This window comes from Gymnodraco acuticeps, unplaced genomic scaffold (genome assembly GCF_902827175.1).
Source record: "Gymnodraco acuticeps unplaced genomic scaffold, fGymAcu1.1, whole genome shotgun sequence".
NCBI classification, from domain to species: Eukaryota; Metazoa; Chordata; class Actinopteri; order Perciformes; family Bathydraconidae; genus Gymnodraco; species Gymnodraco acuticeps.
This window is the reverse complement of record NW_022991818.1, coordinates 559,671-578,643: the sequence shown is the minus strand read 5'-3', so window position 1 is coordinate 578,643 and position 18,973 is coordinate 559,671. Positions and strand designations below refer to the sequence as shown.

Sequence of the window (18,973 nt, the reverse complement as noted above, 5' to 3'; positions counted from 1 at the left end):
GCTTTATCTCCCCCCATACTTTCCCCCTGCTCTGCTCTCACTCTCTCCCTCTCTCTCTCCTCCCCCAGCCCCTCCCTTCCCCTCTCTCTTCCTCTCTCGCTCGGTTGCTTTCTGCAGCGGCACGTGACGTGGCGGCCGCACATGGCCCGATCGTGTGAGGCAGAGAGAAGGAGGGAGAGATTTCAAAACATGCAAAGCGAACACTCTTGACTCGCTCTCCCCCCTCCAGCGCTGCACTCCCCTCTCCCTCTGTGTGTGTGCAGTGTTACAGAGTGCAGAGTCAGTGTCTTGTTTAACCCTTGCCTCGCCAGGATTAATCACAGCCCTGAATGTTAAATCACCGGCTGCCTCGGCCTCTATTAAAGACACAGCAGATCCCATGAATTCCAATACAGTGCTCCACCTAAATGCATATTTTAATTAAACTCTTAATGTATATTGATCTGATTGAATGATTCCTAAAGGGTTTATCTGGGATTCATCCAGTCTGGACTATTTGGTTTAAAGCAAATCATATAGGGTTGGTGGTTCCTAAGGCCAAGGATGGTCTAATCTGTGCTCAGGGTGTTTGTCTGCATGAGAAAGTGACTGCAGTAATCCCACTGCTGACCTTTGCCACGTATAGTTTCCATATGTTTTCCCTCAGCAGTGAAACATTTCCAATATCAAATATAGTTATATTTGTTTTGACGAATGTAAACCACCCTGTTATGAGCCGTAAACACCGTTGTATTAAGGGTCTACATATGGCGGCTCTGTGGCGCTGTGCTGGAGCTAAATGCGGGCATGTTTATCATTTAAGCCTCTTTCACACATAGTTCCCAGGAAATTACTGGGATAACCTTGCGGCCCCCTCTTGTGGGTTTTCCCTATTTACACATGCATTACTTTTCCGAACATTTCATTCTTTCACCTATTTACACATCACAGCAATGCGGGAATAAATGTGGCAAGAGACAGTGCAGTAGGGGGCGCTAATACAATACTTATTTCAAGTTTAAAAGTCAAAATAAGAAGATTTATACCGCCGCTTAGCGTATACCCCAAGCCCCAACTCCCCAAGGATGTGCGCCGGACGCTGACGCAAATGTCTTAGTGGCCAAACAGTGATACTACAACTGTTGGGTCAGTCTGTGACGGCATTGGGCGCAAAAAGACTGAGATTGGGAAAAGGACGTTTGTAAATCAGCGGATATAGGCCTTAGTTAAACCATTAGGGTCCAAGATGTGTAAAATGAGCTAAAGCCGAATCCAGTGTTATTTTCCCTCTCCATTCATTTGACTCACCGGATATCGGTGGGGCTTTGAGGCGGGGCTTCATGCTGTATGGGCCAAGTTGGCCTACTGGTACTTCTGCTCACAATGGGCAGTTTTGGCTTCATGCTCCACTGAGCAACTTTCATAGGAGTAATTGGGGTCTCGCCACCAACGCTGTATCTAGTTATCTTTATACATCCATGGTCTACACAATATCATGTCCAATTTCTCATGTTGAAACCAAATTATAAGATAATTGGTTCAGAATTGAGTGTGCTACAGTGATTTGTAGAAAAGTCTTGTATTCATGTGCTGGCGTATCTGCGTTTCTATATCTATGCAGATGACATCCCTTATTATTTGGAAGTACATTGCGGCAGGCAGCTTTTTTTGTCCCGAGCTAGATTCAAGTCTGCAGAGTCTTTTTATTGGTTCGCTCACTCCACGACAAAAATGTATTTTGTCGTAAAATGGACGTAACCCTTATTTTTGTGCTGCAGTTTTATTGCTATTATTCACATCACAGCCAGATAGGCATTTACCTTGAAAAGTCACTTGTGTGTTAACACGCAAACTAGCAGTTACTTGATAGTTAGGACAATGCTGGGGGAATACTAATGTAATAACTTATTTACTAAACTTAAATAATTATAAAGAAAAGTAAATCCATGATAAAATCCAGTGATTTCTATTATTAAGCATGGTTGCTTATCTGCGCAATTGCCTAAATCTGCTTCATTTCCTGGTATTGAAGTCCAATTAGATCTGTATTGGTTTAAAGTGTTTTATAAATGGTGGCCAAACAAAAATCTGACAGCTGAAAATCATTCTCTTCTCTGAAGATACAACTTTAAAGAAGATCTGAAATCTTGCTTTTTAACTGCACTCCCCACTAAAGATCAACCACTCCATCATCCTCTTCACATGTCAGCCTGTCAGCAACTTTAAAAACTGCACATTTTCTCATGAAGTTTGGTGGACGGATCAGCCTCAGGCGAAGGAGCAGCTGATTAGATCTGGGTGGATATTCAGCTTTGGTATTTCTCTCTCCAGGTGCCCTGGCTTTATTTTACCTGCAATACTCATTTTTTGTTCTTTAATAATGGATAAAGATGCGCCTTTGTAAAGCTTTTATACATGTGGGCTACGGATGCCTTCTCCCAAAACACATTGCAGTTCAATGAGTTTGTGTATCCTGAAGCATGCATGTGCTTATGGAAATCTGAGCTTTAAAAATCTGTGTTTGATCAGAACAGATTTCGGACTGAGTGAACTGACCTGGAGATGTCAGGGCTGCTGGAGGAAACAGCTGATTTGAACTACAAATCAAGGTGATTCATGTTTCCGATCCTCTCTAAAGACGTGTTCTTATGGGGGGAAATTATTTTCATTCAAGAGCATCATTAGCGAGTGTCAGATGATTAAATCAGGCTCAAACCTCACATATTTCAACTTTTCTATTCAAATGATTACTTCATTTGCAGATGGGACAGATGTCGATTCTGATTTTGATGCAGTTCTGCTGCTCTGGAAATGTCTTCTAAACCATGTAACAAAATGAATTCACCAATGTGAGGAAAAGACCATGCAGGATCATGTTTCATGTTTAAAGATAAAACCGTAACTTTAAATACCTTTATGTATAGCTGCTTGTGTTTTGTTAATGTATTTTATAAGAAGAAAAGGGGATTCACATTAATCATTCTTAATGTTATATTTGCATGGTTTACATCACATATTTGAAGGCTTGTAAGCTCATTTCTATTTCTCTAAATGTATTTTCTATTACATGTAGCATTATCTGAACAACAAATTCACCGTAAACTGTAGTAATCCAGATTTTTCTAAACAAGTTCTGGATATAAAGTCCCGTTGAACATTTATATTTAAACAACCTGTAATTATTTTGCAGTATAAAATCAAAGTATTTTTTTATTTAAAATCTGAAAATCACGAGATTTGAGTCAATAAATAGCTCAATCAGAAGGCAAGTCTTGGGTTTTTTGAGGTACGGAACAACTGAAAAAAAAGGGAAAGCAACATTTATGGGGGGAATTTGTGTGTCAAGCTTCACCACAGCTGTTGATCCAAGCCACATGAACTGTCTCTTTGTTTGTCCATCACTTAAATCCCCACAGATGTGAATATCGAGCATTTATTGCCTTTTAAGCAACAAACAGGTGACAATAAACCTTATAAATCCACAGCTGTATCCACATTTGTGTCCCCCCCCCCCCCATCCCTCTGAGCTGTCTCTCTTTGACGCATAATGATTTTAAATAAAACCAAACGGGCATGTGGATCAGATTATTATTACTAGTTTATTTTCCATCTACTTCTCTGCAGCTCAGTAGTAACACTGCAGCTCCACAGCGACCTGAGGATTTTCTGGCTGGATGCATCATGCTCAGCTCAGTCATGTGTTTATAATTCAGAATCAAGAGCACACACTTGCAAACACACACACACACACACACACACACACACTAGGCACACACAAAAAACACACACACACCCACACACACAAGAGCATGTCACATTAAAGCCTAAACAGTTGCATGCAAATGCGGAAACAAAGAGGACACTTTCATATTCATATGTGCATCTGAAGTTCAGCGTACTGCACACCCAGACACACACTCTCTCTCTCTCTCTCTCTCTCTCTCTCTCTTTCTCTCACACACGAGCGCACACACGCACAGTTAGAGCCTTGCAGCAGTATCCAGTGGTATTCGCTCCTCTGTATCAGCTCTGCTGAGGCTCTGCTGCTTTCTGTCTGTGTCTCATTTTCATTTTTCTGCCATAGTTTTTTTGCTAGTTAAATTATTCTTAAGAAACACTGCAGCTTGCTCTCATAGTGAAACAAATCTTGTTGTTTATGACTCACAATGAAAAGACAATGATGCAGTCAGATTTCTCCGAATCGTATCTCGCAGTTTATCTCTCCCAGAGTCTTCCTCTCTGACGTTTACAAACTCTTTGTACAACATACCGTTTTAGCATTAAGTACCACACACACACACAGAAATATGAAGTAAAGAGCCGATTATCAAAAGATTATTTCACAGCTGTGACCGGGGCTGGCAACATTTTCTACACAACAAAGCAGGAGGGCAGTCCCTGATGTTCCTACATGTAGATATACCTTCATAAATTCAGCCTTCGTATAAATGGCAAAAAGAAACGCTTGAGCAGACACACACAACTGACCTCTGCATCGTCTACTTCAATGTTGTCTTTAATTTACCTTACATTTCATATTTGTAGTTGCGCATGTGCACATAAAGATAGCTGGTTATGATGTAATCAGTACTATTTTTGTTTTCCATTAGATGGACAATAGAAACATTTGTTGTTGGTCGTGATAAACACGCAGAGATAATAAGAAAACCCAAATTTGCAGCTGTGTTTAGCATCTGCCTTCTATCTGTTTTGGTTTCCTCTCCGGCAAGCACATTTTTGTAATGGCCAAATGATGGTAGTACAACCTCCGTGTTCGTCCGTGTTCGTCCGTGACGTCAGCGGGCAGAAACCTTTTTCCCCCCATTGACTTATTTTAGGAAATCGACCACCAACCACTGCCCATATATTAATCATTTGGGTCTAAAAGGTGTAAAATGGTTTATAAATTAATCCAGTTATTTTAGATCTCTAATTGTTTTTGGATGAGCGAAGATTGGCCGTGTTGTTACCAATTAGATTAAGCAAAAAACAAGTGTGCATACTCTTTGGACCCAGATACGGGCACTTTTGCTCTCAAGACTCAGGCCATTTTGGCATAATGCGCCACTTAGCAACTTTCATAGGAATGAGGGGGGGGTCCTGCCTCCAACTGTATCCAGTTCCCTTTATACATCCATGATGTTTAGCTCTAGAAACCCACTGTGTGCTACCTTTAGCAGCAACAACACAGAATAACGTCTTCACTTTGTCAATAGTGCAACATAGTTTTGCAGACCAACGTTTTTTTAATACATAGATTTCTTCATTGGATAAAATCTTGGATGTTCCCAAGCACTGTACATGGTACACTATGCCATATGAGCTACTAGGGTGTCCTTGGCTGCCGTTCTATCTAAATGACAGGAGCTTGGTAATTAAAACATTTTTGGTATCAGCTCAGCTCCCTTGGAAAAATGTATCGAGGGGGAAACACAAAAAAAGGGCCAGGTAGTATACGCCACAATCTTTGCTAAAAGAGCGACACTAGTTGAATAGAGCCTTGCCAGACTAGTATGTAAAAAAATGTATTTCCAAAATCCAATACTAATGATGCATAAACAGTTTGCTTACATATTCACTACTTTATAAGGTAATAATATGTCAATGTGGTGTTTGTGGCTTGTTGTGCTGCCCACAAATGGCTAAAAAACAGAGTGCAGAATGATATCCTTATTCCCTGGTTACAAAGCAACAGCAAAGGAAAGGAGTTGTGTTCTGTAATGCTTACTATAAAGGACACACTGCCTTGAAAACTTGAAAAAGTCATATCAAATAATAAAATAATACATCATGTAAACATGATCTATTATACGCAAGATGGATAGTGATTCTTGCTTTTTTTTTGTATGTATGCATTTAATTCACCTGCCTCATATGCATTAAAGCATCCTCACTGCTCTGCTTCTCTAAAATCCGATCAAACGATCTGAAGCCAGTCCTTACATTCCCTCGCTAATCTTCTCATCCTTCCAATAAATGTCGAAACAATCGCTGAACACAAAGACATGCGGTTGATCTGCCATTGATAAATCATCATAAAACTAGCTGCGATGATTCCTTCTATGGCTCGCAGGATTTCACAACACTGCCGTCAGCATTATGAAGAATGTCTTTGTGGTTTCAATTAGCCAGAATTGAAAGTTGTCAGAGTTGAGAAATAAAAAATGAAAAGACAGACAGAGAAAATAGCTCTTCTGATGATCATGCAGTTCTAGTTCACATTAAAACCAGCAGAGAGAGGAAACAATAAATTATGAATATATAATGGTTGAAAAGAGGCTGTCGCAGGGAGCCGAGGAGAGCTGCAGAACAATGTCTCACACGGAGATATAATTAGACAAAATTCTACTCTGGTTATTGTTGAAGGAGTGGGTTAGTTAATGTATCATCTGTGTTCTCATTAGTGCCAGATCACATCAAAGCCTTTGCATGTGCGGCTTCGGAAAATGTCTGACTGCATTAGCTGGTGCACAAATGTTGCCTTCTCACGTGAGGACTTCAATTTTAATCTCTGTGTGGACTTCTCAGGAGGAAAAGAAGATAATAAAAGCATTCTCATTTCTGACGGGAAAGTATTTTTAAATTTAAAGATATAAAATATATAAAAAAGGTCCTCATATCATATCTTTCTAAGGTATTATTGTTCAAAATGTGTTCAAATTCATATCTTCAAGGGCCAAAATTGAATGAAACTGCCGGATAGCAACCCTTAAATTCACTCGTTCACTCACCATCTGGACACTCAGGTCCTCCCAACATGCCTTGTTCCTGCTGAGGTGGCAGGGGTGGTGGTGGTGGCGGTTGAGGCTGGACGTTCTCCAGTCCCAGCAATGAGGAAGAGGAGGATGAAGAGGACATTGAGGAAGAAGAGGAGGAGCAGGGCGGGGGAGAGCTGCGAGGGCACTGGGAGCTCTGGTTGGGCACCGCTGACTGGGAGCTCTGGAAGGAGAGAACATTTAAATAAACGTTACTTTTGTCCAGGATTTTGAGATGTAAACACAGACTGATTGATCAAATTCTCTCTCATTAGGTTCCTTAAAATGTTTCCAATTCACAAAATATAATTTGAGTATTTCATATTTAAACTTTTCTTTAAACAGCAGTGCCTATGGCGGACATTTTTTTAGGGACCTCATACCAAATGTAGAAAATTGCACTTTATTTTAAAATGATGGGCAAGTTGTTATGGGTCCTAAGGGCTTTTAAGCTGTTAGCTAATTACATTTGTTGTGAATATTCTGTTTTATTTGGATGTAACGGTTACATCCAAATAAAACAGAATATTCACAACAAATGTAATTTAACAGGGCTGCCAACACTCACGCATTGAGCGTGAGAGTCACCCAATTAACCCATATTTCACGCACTCACGCCACACTTGCCTTTCCTCACGCTAAGTTTTCGTCCAAAATAAATGTATATAAAAATAAAGTGAAGGAACAGCAAACCGAGCGGTCTACGAAACGAGACGGTCTTCTGGCTTAGTTCAGTAAAGTTGGAACGATATTGGGAGATTCTGATTTCACGGATCAATAACTCATGAACAAAACGTTATTCAGACACAAATGATGTCTCCTAAGTACCGTGGTAAGGTTGACAACAAACTACAATCAGATTTTGATTTTTTTTAAAAAGCCAATACGCGCCGTCCTCCGAGCTGGACACATTACATTGGTCTCTATCTGCAGCCGGAGAAGAAACGAGTGCTCAGGGACCGTCTGCAAAGTGCAACTCCGAAAAAAGAGAATCACTCCAAACATCACTCCAGTTCTGAAGTCTTTACACTGGCTTCCTGTGTGTCAAAAAATAGATTTCAAAAATACTGCTGCTGGTTTATAAAGCACTGAATGGTTTAGGCCCAAAATACATTTCTGACCTCCTGCTAAATTATGAACCATCCAGATCTCTCAGGTCTTCAGGGACTGGTCAGCTTTCTGTCCCCAGAGTCAGAACTAAACATGGTAAAGCAGCGTTCAGTTATTATGCTCCAAATATCTGGAACAAACTCCCAGAAACCTGCAGGTCCGCTGCAACTCTGACTACTTTTAAATCCAGGCTGAAGACTTTTCTTTTTGTCGCTGATTTTAATTGAACTATTCATATCTTAGACTGCACTGTAACTTTTATCCATGTACTTTTTTTCTTTTAATGTTTAATTGCACTGTAACTTTTATCCATGTATTTTTTCTTTTAATGTTTATTTTATTAGCTTTTCTTTTTAATGACTGATTTTAAATGCCATTTTCTTAATCTCTTTCATTTTTTGTAAAGCACTTTGAATTGCCTTGTGTTGAAAAGTGCTATATAAATAAACTTGCCTTGCCTTGCCTTGCCTACAATAATATTCAATCACTAGTATACAGCTTATTACTACCAAACTCACTACACACATTAGTCTCCTGTGTGTCATACTACAGCAGAGAGTTTGGAAGAATATGCTTTTGAATAATTTTGGGGAATATTTAAAATGTAAAATCTTCAATAAATATGGCATCTTCAATAACTTTACTATTATACAGTATATTTCTACCAAACTCACTATTTGCATTGTTGTTGTTAGCATCTGGTTAGCTTAACGGATATTAAAAGTTGTTTCTAAAACAAGGAAATGGAGAGCTCTGTCCTGTCAGACTGAGAGATAACTACAGCTCATTGAGGTAAGGGACTCTGTTTAGATAGTTAACTTTAGTATAGTTATCTCAGTGGGTCTCAAACGGTTTGGTCACCATTTATGAGAATAAATGAAAAACAGTTATGAAATACTATATGACAGTAAAACAAGAATACAGTTTAAAAGGGGAGTGATTTGTAAAATATTCATAAAGAAAAAGAAAATCTGTTTACAGTTCTGTTTCATATGGGTGTTGAGAGATGTATCCATACATTCATTTTGCTCTCAAAATGCACCAGGTTGATACATTTAACTTCAATATTTAAAAAAAAATCCAAAATCCAAAATCCAACCCCCCACCACTTATAAAATAGCACTTTACCTCTGCTTATATGCCATTTTATATGCTGTGAGCTGATTATCGAGCCTTCATTGTAAGAGTTGCGGGTACACTGTGTATGTGCGTATTCCTCTGTAGCGCCCGGTACATTAATGGGAAACCCTAGTTTGTACATGTTCAATACATTTGTAACACTGTACACATGAACGTTTCTTTTTTCGGTTCACCAAAAAAAAATCTCACTCCAAGCTGAACTCAAATGTTGGCAGCCCTGAGTGTGGCGTGAGTGCGTGAGATATGGGTTAATTGCGTGACTCTCACGCTCAATGCGTGAGTGTTGGCAGCCCAGTGTAACCATGTAAACACGACATTACACATTAGCAGGCTAACCTCCTAGCACACACGCTTGCTAGCTAGCGTGACAAAATGGCGTGCTTACTGAAAAAAAATGTTTTGTTTGAAACCTAAAAATAAAACATTATCATACGTATGTAAGCTAGTAAATATATAACAAACAAACTTGTATCACCTAAACCATGATATTTTCCTGAACCTTCCAAAAGAGTTTTGATAGCTAAAGCTAATCAAGTGGTTCTGGTTCAAAACCTGTTTGCGACATTAACAAAAATGGTAATATAATAAAATATTTAATTTGAAAACTAGCTTTACTGTTTTATGAAGACTTGTTGCACATTTTACAAGTGGTTTTCTGCTTCGGTCACTTTACGGTGGCTAGCTAAAACCACAACGTTGTTAATAGAAATAAATAAAGTCAGGTCAATATGTTTGGCGTGGTAAGTAGCCTACTATAACTAACAGCTACACCTTGTCAAATGAAAAATAAATCTTCTTGCAGCTTGGTGAGGTTGAGGCCAAGTTTTTAAAGCTTCAGTTTCTCCATCAGCCCTACCTGGGAGGGGATCTGGGCCCGGGTGGAGCTGGGCCCGTTGTTGTGCATGCCCATCCCGTTCTCAGTGAGGAACTCCTCCAGGTCCATGTACTGCAGCTGGAACAAGCCTCCATCACAGGGCAGAGTCCTCTCCCACAGCAGCGGGCCCAGGAACGCTGACTGGGAGTTGGGACGCAGTGGGCCAGACCCAGGGGCTCCAGGGGCCCCTGGGGCCGCACTGGGAGCACCTGGCCCTCCGGTGATGACACCCGGATTTGATTCCTCATCAGATTCCGCAGGCTTATCTTTATCTGGAGAGAAGGAGAAGTATGTTAGATTATTTGTATCTGTGTAATAAAAGAAGAACCACCCTAAAATGGTCATGTATCTCAGTCCACTTTTCTGTGCTTGTTATGAAAGGTGAAATAATAAGAAATGATAAGAACTGAAAATATGCAGCGAGAAAATATGTGTTTCAGGGTGTGAAAATGTTTAGTATGTTGTGCTGTAGAGCAGAGACTCTAATTTGTTTTCTGTAATCAATCTGTCTTCAGCTTAATGTGACAGGGATTTATTGCCTAAAAAAAAGCACTTAAACAAATGCAGTCCTCCATTCCATGTGTATGGAAATAGCGTCATAGCATTTCAAGGCATTTTATCCTTACATACTGTATGGTGACCAAAAGCAAATCCATGTGTCCCCAAATGACTTCCGCCGTCAATCCATAACTATAAAACAAATATCTAAAATCTGATGCAATTGTGGCCCAAAAATGATTAATTTAAAACATCCTTTCACACACTCTTTACAAGTGCTCAAAGACAGAGTGGACGCCAGATGGTCACAGGTTTTATCCCCTAAGGGTAACACACTTGAACATCCAAACACACATGCCTTTTGTTTTCTATGTAACGCTCCAAAATGGGAAAGTTAACCTCAGTTCAGCAAACGTTATATGGTTTACCTTGAATGCCTCATTGTCCTCAGAAAGCCTCTGAAATATTCCGAAAATTGACATTTGGTTCCCTTTTTTTGTTTTTTTAACCGCTTGTGATTGCATCCCTTTGTTCCTGAGGTGAACCAGATCTTGCATTTATCTACAAGAAGCTGCGTTACAATCCTGTGAAACTCATCTTTCCGACAAACAAACAGCTCCCGAGGCTGATTCTGTCCTTTGATGAACACCGGCTGATGTTTGTGTCCTTTGCTCTCTGGGAAGCACTTAGTTGCGATCATTAAAAGGCATCTATAAATAAAGTTGACTAAACTGACCCTGCACTATGACCTCTATCTAAGCGGTAGGGTCTGATGGAAAGATAGATAAGGCCATCAATAAAGCATCAGCACAGAAAATAAACAAAAAACTCCTGCAAGTAAACTAAAAAAGAACCAAACTTCATCACAAGGAGAGAACTGGAGTGATTGTTTTGTACCCTGATCCTTTGATAATATTATTCTACAGAATCAAGCCTCCCAAAGTGCATATTGAATAAATGGAACAATGAATAATACAACCCAATAAAATAGTAATAAAAGAGCATATTTAACTGGGCTGCGGCGAAAGGGAAAAGGGGAATAATGAACAAGCGAGAGAAGGAGACATCGGGAGAACATCGGGAGAACATCGGGACGGCCGGAAATGTTCATTTAAAAGGGATTAAAGAACATAAAGTCAGGGGAGATTACAGCGGAAAGATGGAGGGACGGAGGAAAAGAGTTGAGGCCATTAAATGCATGTCCCCTATAATCTCTCTGCTATCATCATCATCATCTGCCTGCCACTTTCTTTTCAATTACTGTCTGTTTAATACAAAACTCAAAGGACTCTAATGGCGCTTTTTCACTGCAGCACGTAGCATGGTTTAAGCGGGCCGGGCCAAACCAGGCCCGCTTTTTTTGCTTTTCCACTAGGGGTAGTTCCGGCTCAGGGCTACTTTTTCATCTTTTTTCTGGCCCTCCAAAATCGAGGTTCTTACCGGGCCAACAACCGGGCTGAATATGCTAAACTAGTGATGTAAACACTCTCGACTGCTGAATGGTCAGAGAGAATCGCTGGCAAGGGGGCTACAACTACAACAAAATGAACATATTTGACCGTGATTTAATTGTAATACACTTTTCAAAATGATGCCGAAGTAACAACATACTGATACCAGCAGGCGAAAAACCTTTTAAAATCCGTGTTTTCTGAATGAAGACCGGATCGATCAGGCTAAACTAACGTTGTATAGGCTCCGTCCACACTCACAACAATGGCCTACAGACATAAATAAACCAGCGACTGTACTCGCCATGACACAGACAGTCTGTATTTTCTACTTGTTTAACTTTTGTCTAGTTTCTGAACAGATATGAGGAGCTGTGAGCTCTGAGTGCTAACAGCTAACAGCTGATGTCGCCCCGCCTACACTGCGTTACTATAGTTACTACCCCAGTTGGTAAACTGTAATGGAAACGCAGCATAAAGTGAGCCTGGCCTACCAAGGCCTAACCATACCGTACTAAGCCATGCTAGGTCCTGCAGTGGAAAAGCGCCATAAGGTAATAATATGAAATTGAGGAAATATGTGATTTATTTAAAGATGTACAAGTTGAAGTAGTTGTTTTAAGACAACCTACAAAGCTAACAACTCTTAAATACATTTCTTTAATGAGCTAGATTTAGCAGCTTTATTTACTAACAATAACAGTTTGGATGTGTCAGTCACTACCGGTTGGTTTGGGCACCTTAAACAGGCCAGATTTCAATGTAAATTATTTCAGGAGAAAAAAAAACGCCAAAATAAAAAATGTATGCCCGTCTGTGCCCACTTCTGTTAAGCAAATGTTAGGAGATGGTTCATCAAGATCAACAGCTGGTTCTTCCATCCGGTAAACCATTGGAGAAATGCAACAAAATTAAGTCAGAAGAGGAAGTCAAATCTCATAGTTCAGAACAATATAAACATGGTTACATTTGTGCAATAATCCCAGAAACATTACAGATATTTTATGGTTCTGCACAGATCTGATGTTTTGGGTTTTTTTTAAGCATCAATTGACGTCAAATGTCAAGTTTCCTTGGCATGCTATGTCTGGACTCGACTCTAGCTCGTTTGGTTTTCAACTGGGCAGCATGCTAGGTGTTCTACTTGTAACGCACTTATTGTAAGTCGCTTTGGATAAAAGCGTCAGCTAAATGCAATGTAATGTAATGTAATGTAATGTAATGTAATGTAATGTAATGTAACTGGCAGCTTGTACGTTTTTCAGCAACACCTCCATAACATAGCAGACCACTCATTTGTCAAAGAGATTCGTCACTAGCGGGTCATGGGCCTAGGTTTGTGTAGGAACACAAACCTAGGGTTTTTAAATAACAAAATATTGCTAATAGCAATCCAATTTGTTTTCAGTCAACCCAGTTTTAAAACTAATGGATGAACTACGCTAACATTACACATTACAATTGAGTAAGGGCAGATGTTCCTCTGTTTGGTTGCTGATAAGAGGATTCAGCCAGTCTCCCGTTTATACAGGAAAGAATATGCGAACACTGAAGAGGTACGCTGTTCCCTTTGCATCTTTTTGGGGCAACACAGAGACATCGGATGGACGGCCCGAAAACATAAATAAGACATGAAAAGAGAAGATGATGAGGACAGGCAGGTGGGTGAAAAGATGGCTAAATAAATAACACGTATTATTTGCCATAAAGTATGCCAGAAATTGCCAACCATTGCTCTGCTAAAAGTGTAAATTATTTTTACTTTAACCTTGATTGCTAGTGGCTTTTGAAAAAGCTTAACCAATGAAATAGCAGCTGTGGGACAAGGTCAGAATAAAAGCAAGCAGAGAAGGTAAACATAGAAACAAAGCCGCAAGATTTTGCCCCTACCTTGCAGTGAAAATGAGGTAATATACCAAATAATGAAAGTAATATTTACAAAACGTTATTTTGTTGACAATTCCTACTAAAGACACCTTTAGCCACCACTAGGTAAATTAGCACCAACAATCCAAAGCAAATCCATGTATCTCATCATATAGGATGCTCATTTTGAATTTTCAGGGCTGAGTGTGCACTTCATGACTGAGGCTACAGAGTGGAATATGTCAGCCAAACTATGTGAAATCACAACTGTATAAATACCCACATTGTATGGTACCTCAATACCAAAACACAGCTGATTGCCTGACTGTGTAGCCACAACAACATGGAGATGCTCCTACTGTGCTGACTAAGAGACAGTCATAGGTACAAAGATTTAAAGATACAAGAAATAACTAATGTATGTGCATCAAAAGCACAAATGACTTAATGCTGCTTACAAATTAAAAGCCCACTTGCAGGCTCCGTAGAAAGGACAGGAGAAGAAAGCACATATAACAATATAAAAGCAAGAGGAAACCCCTCCAAGAGGAGCACAAGGAGAGACTGAAAACAGACAGAGATGAGTGTGCTGTAAAAGATGCAAAGGAGAAGCCTGAGAAAAAATATAAATCAGCAGAGGGACTGAGGATGAAGAGGAAGAGGAGCAGGAGTGGGAGTTTGTGAAGGTGTCACACAAAGCTAGCCAGGAGGGTGAAAATCACTCTGCATCGAGGAAACCAAAACCCACACAGCGGCATCGTCTTTTCTTTTTTGAACACATCCCTGAATGCATCACCTAACATTAGGACAGTATGCATTATATGAGAGCTGACAATGACGCTGAAATGGGGGCCTCTGAGCTGCTTTCTGACTCCATGGAGAGCCTGTCAGCCGCACTCACCATCATCTCCTCCTCCTCCTCATGCAAAGGAACAGAAAGCAGCTGCAGTTACACCCAGATGCCACCAGGGGCCGCCAATAAGCAGGAGTCTTTGTTTTTCTCCCTTTCTTTATTCGGTGTGTTAAGTTTTATACATACTTGTGGACTCTGTGACAGTCCATTGTGCTTGTGAGGACATTTTAACACATCATCACAGTGGCTTAATAATAAAGTTTGGACTTAGAAGAAGAACAATTCTCAAGGGAGTGATTTTAAGTGTCCTCATGCACAAGCACAGCAAAACCAGTATCTGAGCGTGCGTGTGTGTGACAGCAGGTGACTGGGAGTTATGACATCCCCACACTAAGAGAGAGGAAGGAGAGGCAGTCTGGTTAATATTTGTCATGGCAGCTGGTGCATGGGAAACAATTCAATCCCGCTCACTAACCTTTATTTAAACAGAGTGGAGAACCAGAACGCCGCTGCTGCTGCTGCTTTGGCTGATTTTTTTTTTGATGGCATTAAATCCAGATTGTGTTTCTTTTTTTGAACCCTCCTCATCCTCCTCCACATGGGCTTTTCATTCCAGCACCAAAATGCAAAAGGGACGCGTTTAATATCAGAATCTAGCAGGCCAGAAGGAGGAAGGATATGGAAACTGTGTGTGTGTGTGTGTGTGTGTGTGTGTGTGTGTGTGTGTGTGTGTGTGTGTGTGTGTGTGTGTGTGTGTGTGTGTGTGTGTGTGTGTGTGTGTGTGTGTGTGTGTGTGTGTGTGTGTGTGTGTGTGTGTGCACGTGTGTGTTGGATAAGCAGGAGCTCTGTCTTTTACAAACACACCTACCACTCAATCACATGCACACACACACACACAGCAATGAAAAATAAATCAGTCTAATATTCTTGTGTGTTCCTGCAAAGATTATATTGAGTAAAGGCTCTCTAATGAGTATTTATTCAAGTTTTTTCATAATTAGAACAGCAAACAAATGATCATTTTGATTATTATTTTCTTGATTAAAATGTAAGAAATGTAAGAAATGCTGATTATAACTTCCCATAGGAGTATACCTGACATATTCCCATTGCTTGTCTTTACCAAACAGTCAGCACCCACATCCCTTCATATGTATATTAGGTTGGACTAATGAAAGCCTCTCATCCCTTGAGAAGCTTGTACCAAATACTTTCTGGCTTGTTGTCGACTCATTGATGAATCAAGTGTTAGCTCAATACCTCCTTAGCATGATATGTTCTGCATTTAAGGTTCATGGTATCCTTACTGCACATAATATGGATTATTTAACAATAATATATTACAACATGTATCAGACAAACATGCATTGTACTTATGGTGCATGCATATTAATTTTAGTCCATTTTAATGCACCTAATGTACATTAAACATGCATTAATCTATGATTGCTATGCAGTTGCTTATTGGCTGAGGTATATATTTCCTTACTGTCCCTTTAAGAAGTGTCTCCCCTATAGGATGCCTCTCTCTTTCTCACAGTACACACACACACACACACACACACACACACACACGAACATGAACACGTGCACACACTCACCTTTCATCTCGCAGCAGTCCTTGGCCATCTGGTCGGCCTTGATTGGCAGCTGGAGCAGGGTCTTCAGGTTGGTCATGGAGGTCAGGTGTCCTCCCTGGGTGCCACTTCCGGCCGAGTTGCTGGCCCCAAGCTGGGGGCTGGTGGCCCCGGCAGGGAGATCCGGCGGTAAGAGCTGAGTGAGAGGCCTTGACATAACTTCAAGGGGGGAGGAGGAGGAGGTGGGAGGTGAGGGAGGGGAGGAGGTAGAGAAGAGCAACCTGCAGACTCTAAGTTCAAGATCAAAATAATCCAATTAGTGACGCTAATTGACAGGCGCGTCGTCACAAAGGTGCGCGGGCAGGTAACGCGTTTAAGATCTCCACCTGGAATCCCGATTATCCGCCCGTCCCATGAAGAAAAAAGGTGTACAAAATTAAAAGAGGGGGGACTTATCTCCAAAATGGCACCATGTTCGCCGAGTCTAATTCATCCTCTCGGTTCTGGCTGAGCCTTCACCTCTTTGAAACAACTCTGCAATAATGAACGCGCACACAGGAAGACAGATTGGATCCTGGAGCTCGCGGCGAGTAAAGTCCTCTTTGAGTTAGTGTTAAAGGAAACTCTCGCTCGGGTCCGGTCCGTTGGTCGGTCGCTTGATTTTTAATCCGGAGGGGGGAAAGCCAAATTAAAATAAAAGCAGATTCAAACGCGGATGGCCATACAGTTCCATGTAGTGAGAGAGGATTAGAAACAGTCGAGGCGAAGAGTCTCCAAAATAGAAAAAAAAAACTTGTGATTAAATATGAGCGACAAAATATAAGATGAAGGAAATAAAGAGACCCCCCCCCGAAAAAAATAAAATAATATCCAGTAGTATGAGAGTCAGATAGATGAGACTGATGGCTCTTATTTTCCTCCCTCTCTCCCTCTCTCCCTCCCTTTCTCTCGCTCTCTCTCTCTCTTTCTCACACACACATACACACACGAACACACACACACCTCTCTCTATTTTCGTCCTTCTTTCTGACTCCCTCTCTCAGTCAGCTGGAACCAACACGGGCCGCTCGTGTGATGTCACCGCTCACGGGGGAAAAGCGATTGGGGGCGTGGATCATTTGCATAAATAAGCCACGCCTCCCCTGTCAGTAAAGCATTCTGCGTTCAGGATGCATGGGAAAGCTGGTAAATTTGAGTTGTTTTACATGTAAACTATACGGTTCCAACTGTAATTTTACTTGATGGCAAATTTAAATCTAACTGTTGTATAACTTCAAATTATATTCAACTTTGTTGAATTATCCTCCAACAGTTTTTAATAATAGAGCAGTTGGTCAAACTAAAAAATTAAAATTGAAAACTGAAAATGTCCTATTGGATTGTAGGAATATATAACAGCAATTTGTTTCAAGGTTCAAGCTTCTTTATTTGTCATACGAACATAGCTACAGAGTAGTTATGTCGATGAAAATCTTGGGTCACAGGCTTCTCCAACAGTGCAACACAATAATACAGAAAAACTGAAAAATATAGTGGAGTAAATATTAAAAAGTAAATACAAAAAGAAAAATAGTTTAAAAAAAAGTGAAGCCAGTTTGTACTGGCTTCTGACATTTTATACACAAAATGATCAGTTTGCTTTATTAAAAAATGACGACATTTAATATTACCTTTAAACCAAATATCATAAAGATCAAAGAGACGTCATGAAAACTATTAGGCTAGTTCTGTTTCATTATTGTTTTTGTGTTGCATGTTTAAACTTCTAACTAGCCTATATAAAACAGCAGCTGAATTGACCAGTAACAATATTAATAATTATGTTATTTTATTATAAGGCCTCCTTTACACTGCATGCATGTCCAATTCAAATAGCTTTTTCATTTGTACGACAAATGGAAAAGCTATTGAACAACACCAAAATAATAATGACAGCCTATAAACTAAATAAAAGGCATACATCACACATCAAGCACTGCTATGCAGGCTTTAACAGTATTAGAGTGTGCTAAGACTAAAGAGAATAGTTCAGTTCAACAAATGATAATTTTTTGTTTACCTAATTATCTTTCACTTTGGATGTTTGGGAATTTCCTTTAATAGTGGTAATCAACGCGTTCTAGTTTTCCTACAGGTGTACATGAACGCAACCTATATATGCATAAAGAAAGCACACCTCCCCGCCAATTCAGCCAATGGCTGACAGCAGCTGGGACTGTTGCACAGTAAGACACGCCCACCTGAGCTGAGCTCCTCTGTGGATGGACCATGAACGCACCCGCCCCTCTCTTCTTCTCTCACGCTGTCATTTAAACAGGGAGGCCAAAAAACAAGATGACCACTGGCTGAGAGTAACACTGAAGAGCCGCACAGCACAGGGCTGAGACTTCAGGGTGTTGTTTGCTCTTTGTACCTTCACCCTCTGTGTTATCTTAGAAATGTTGGAAAATCTGATTATTTTTATCCACAACGTGACAGGATTTGCAGGGTCAGAATAAGCAGCTCAAACAAAGCAATCACGCACACCAGGTGTCCAGATGTGGGCGGAAAGAGTCTCACACAATATATAACAAACACTTCTCTGCTACATTTACAGGTAGAGATAACACTAATGGCGTAATTTGTCAGGAATATAAACTGAACATTGTATTTATAAATGTTAATTCATATATATTGGGAATGGTTTTACTCATAAAACAACTATATACTATGGAGTATTGAAATAGTCACATGTATGAGAGGTTAAAGTGTATTTAATCCCGCACAAATGGTCGGCAGAGCCACACGGTTCGTCTGTTTTTCTCCCTGTTAAATGTCCCTATCGGCCTCTCGCGCTCAAAGAAGCACATGGCCTCGGCACGCGCCCACTG

At 40.3% G+C, this 18,973-nt stretch overlaps 1 protein-coding gene across 1 annotated transcript in view; it reads right to left on the bottom strand.

Moving 5' to 3' along the window:
• Positions 1-17,217, bottom strand: part of LOC117535306 (thyrotroph embryonic factor-like) — a 49,192-nt gene extending 31,975 nt beyond the window's left edge. The window contains exons 1-3 of the mRNA XM_034199734.1: positions 16,128-17,217; positions 9,841-10,130; positions 6,711-6,918 (exon numbers count right to left, since the gene is read on the bottom strand). Coding sequence (XP_034055625.1) covers positions 6,711-6,918; positions 9,841-10,130; positions 16,128-16,320 — 691 coding nt within the window. The 5' untranslated portion in view covers positions 16,321-17,217. The remainder of the gene's footprint in view (positions 1-6,710; positions 6,919-9,840; positions 10,131-16,127) is intronic.
• Between the last annotated feature and the right edge of the window lie 1,756 nt (positions 17,218-18,973).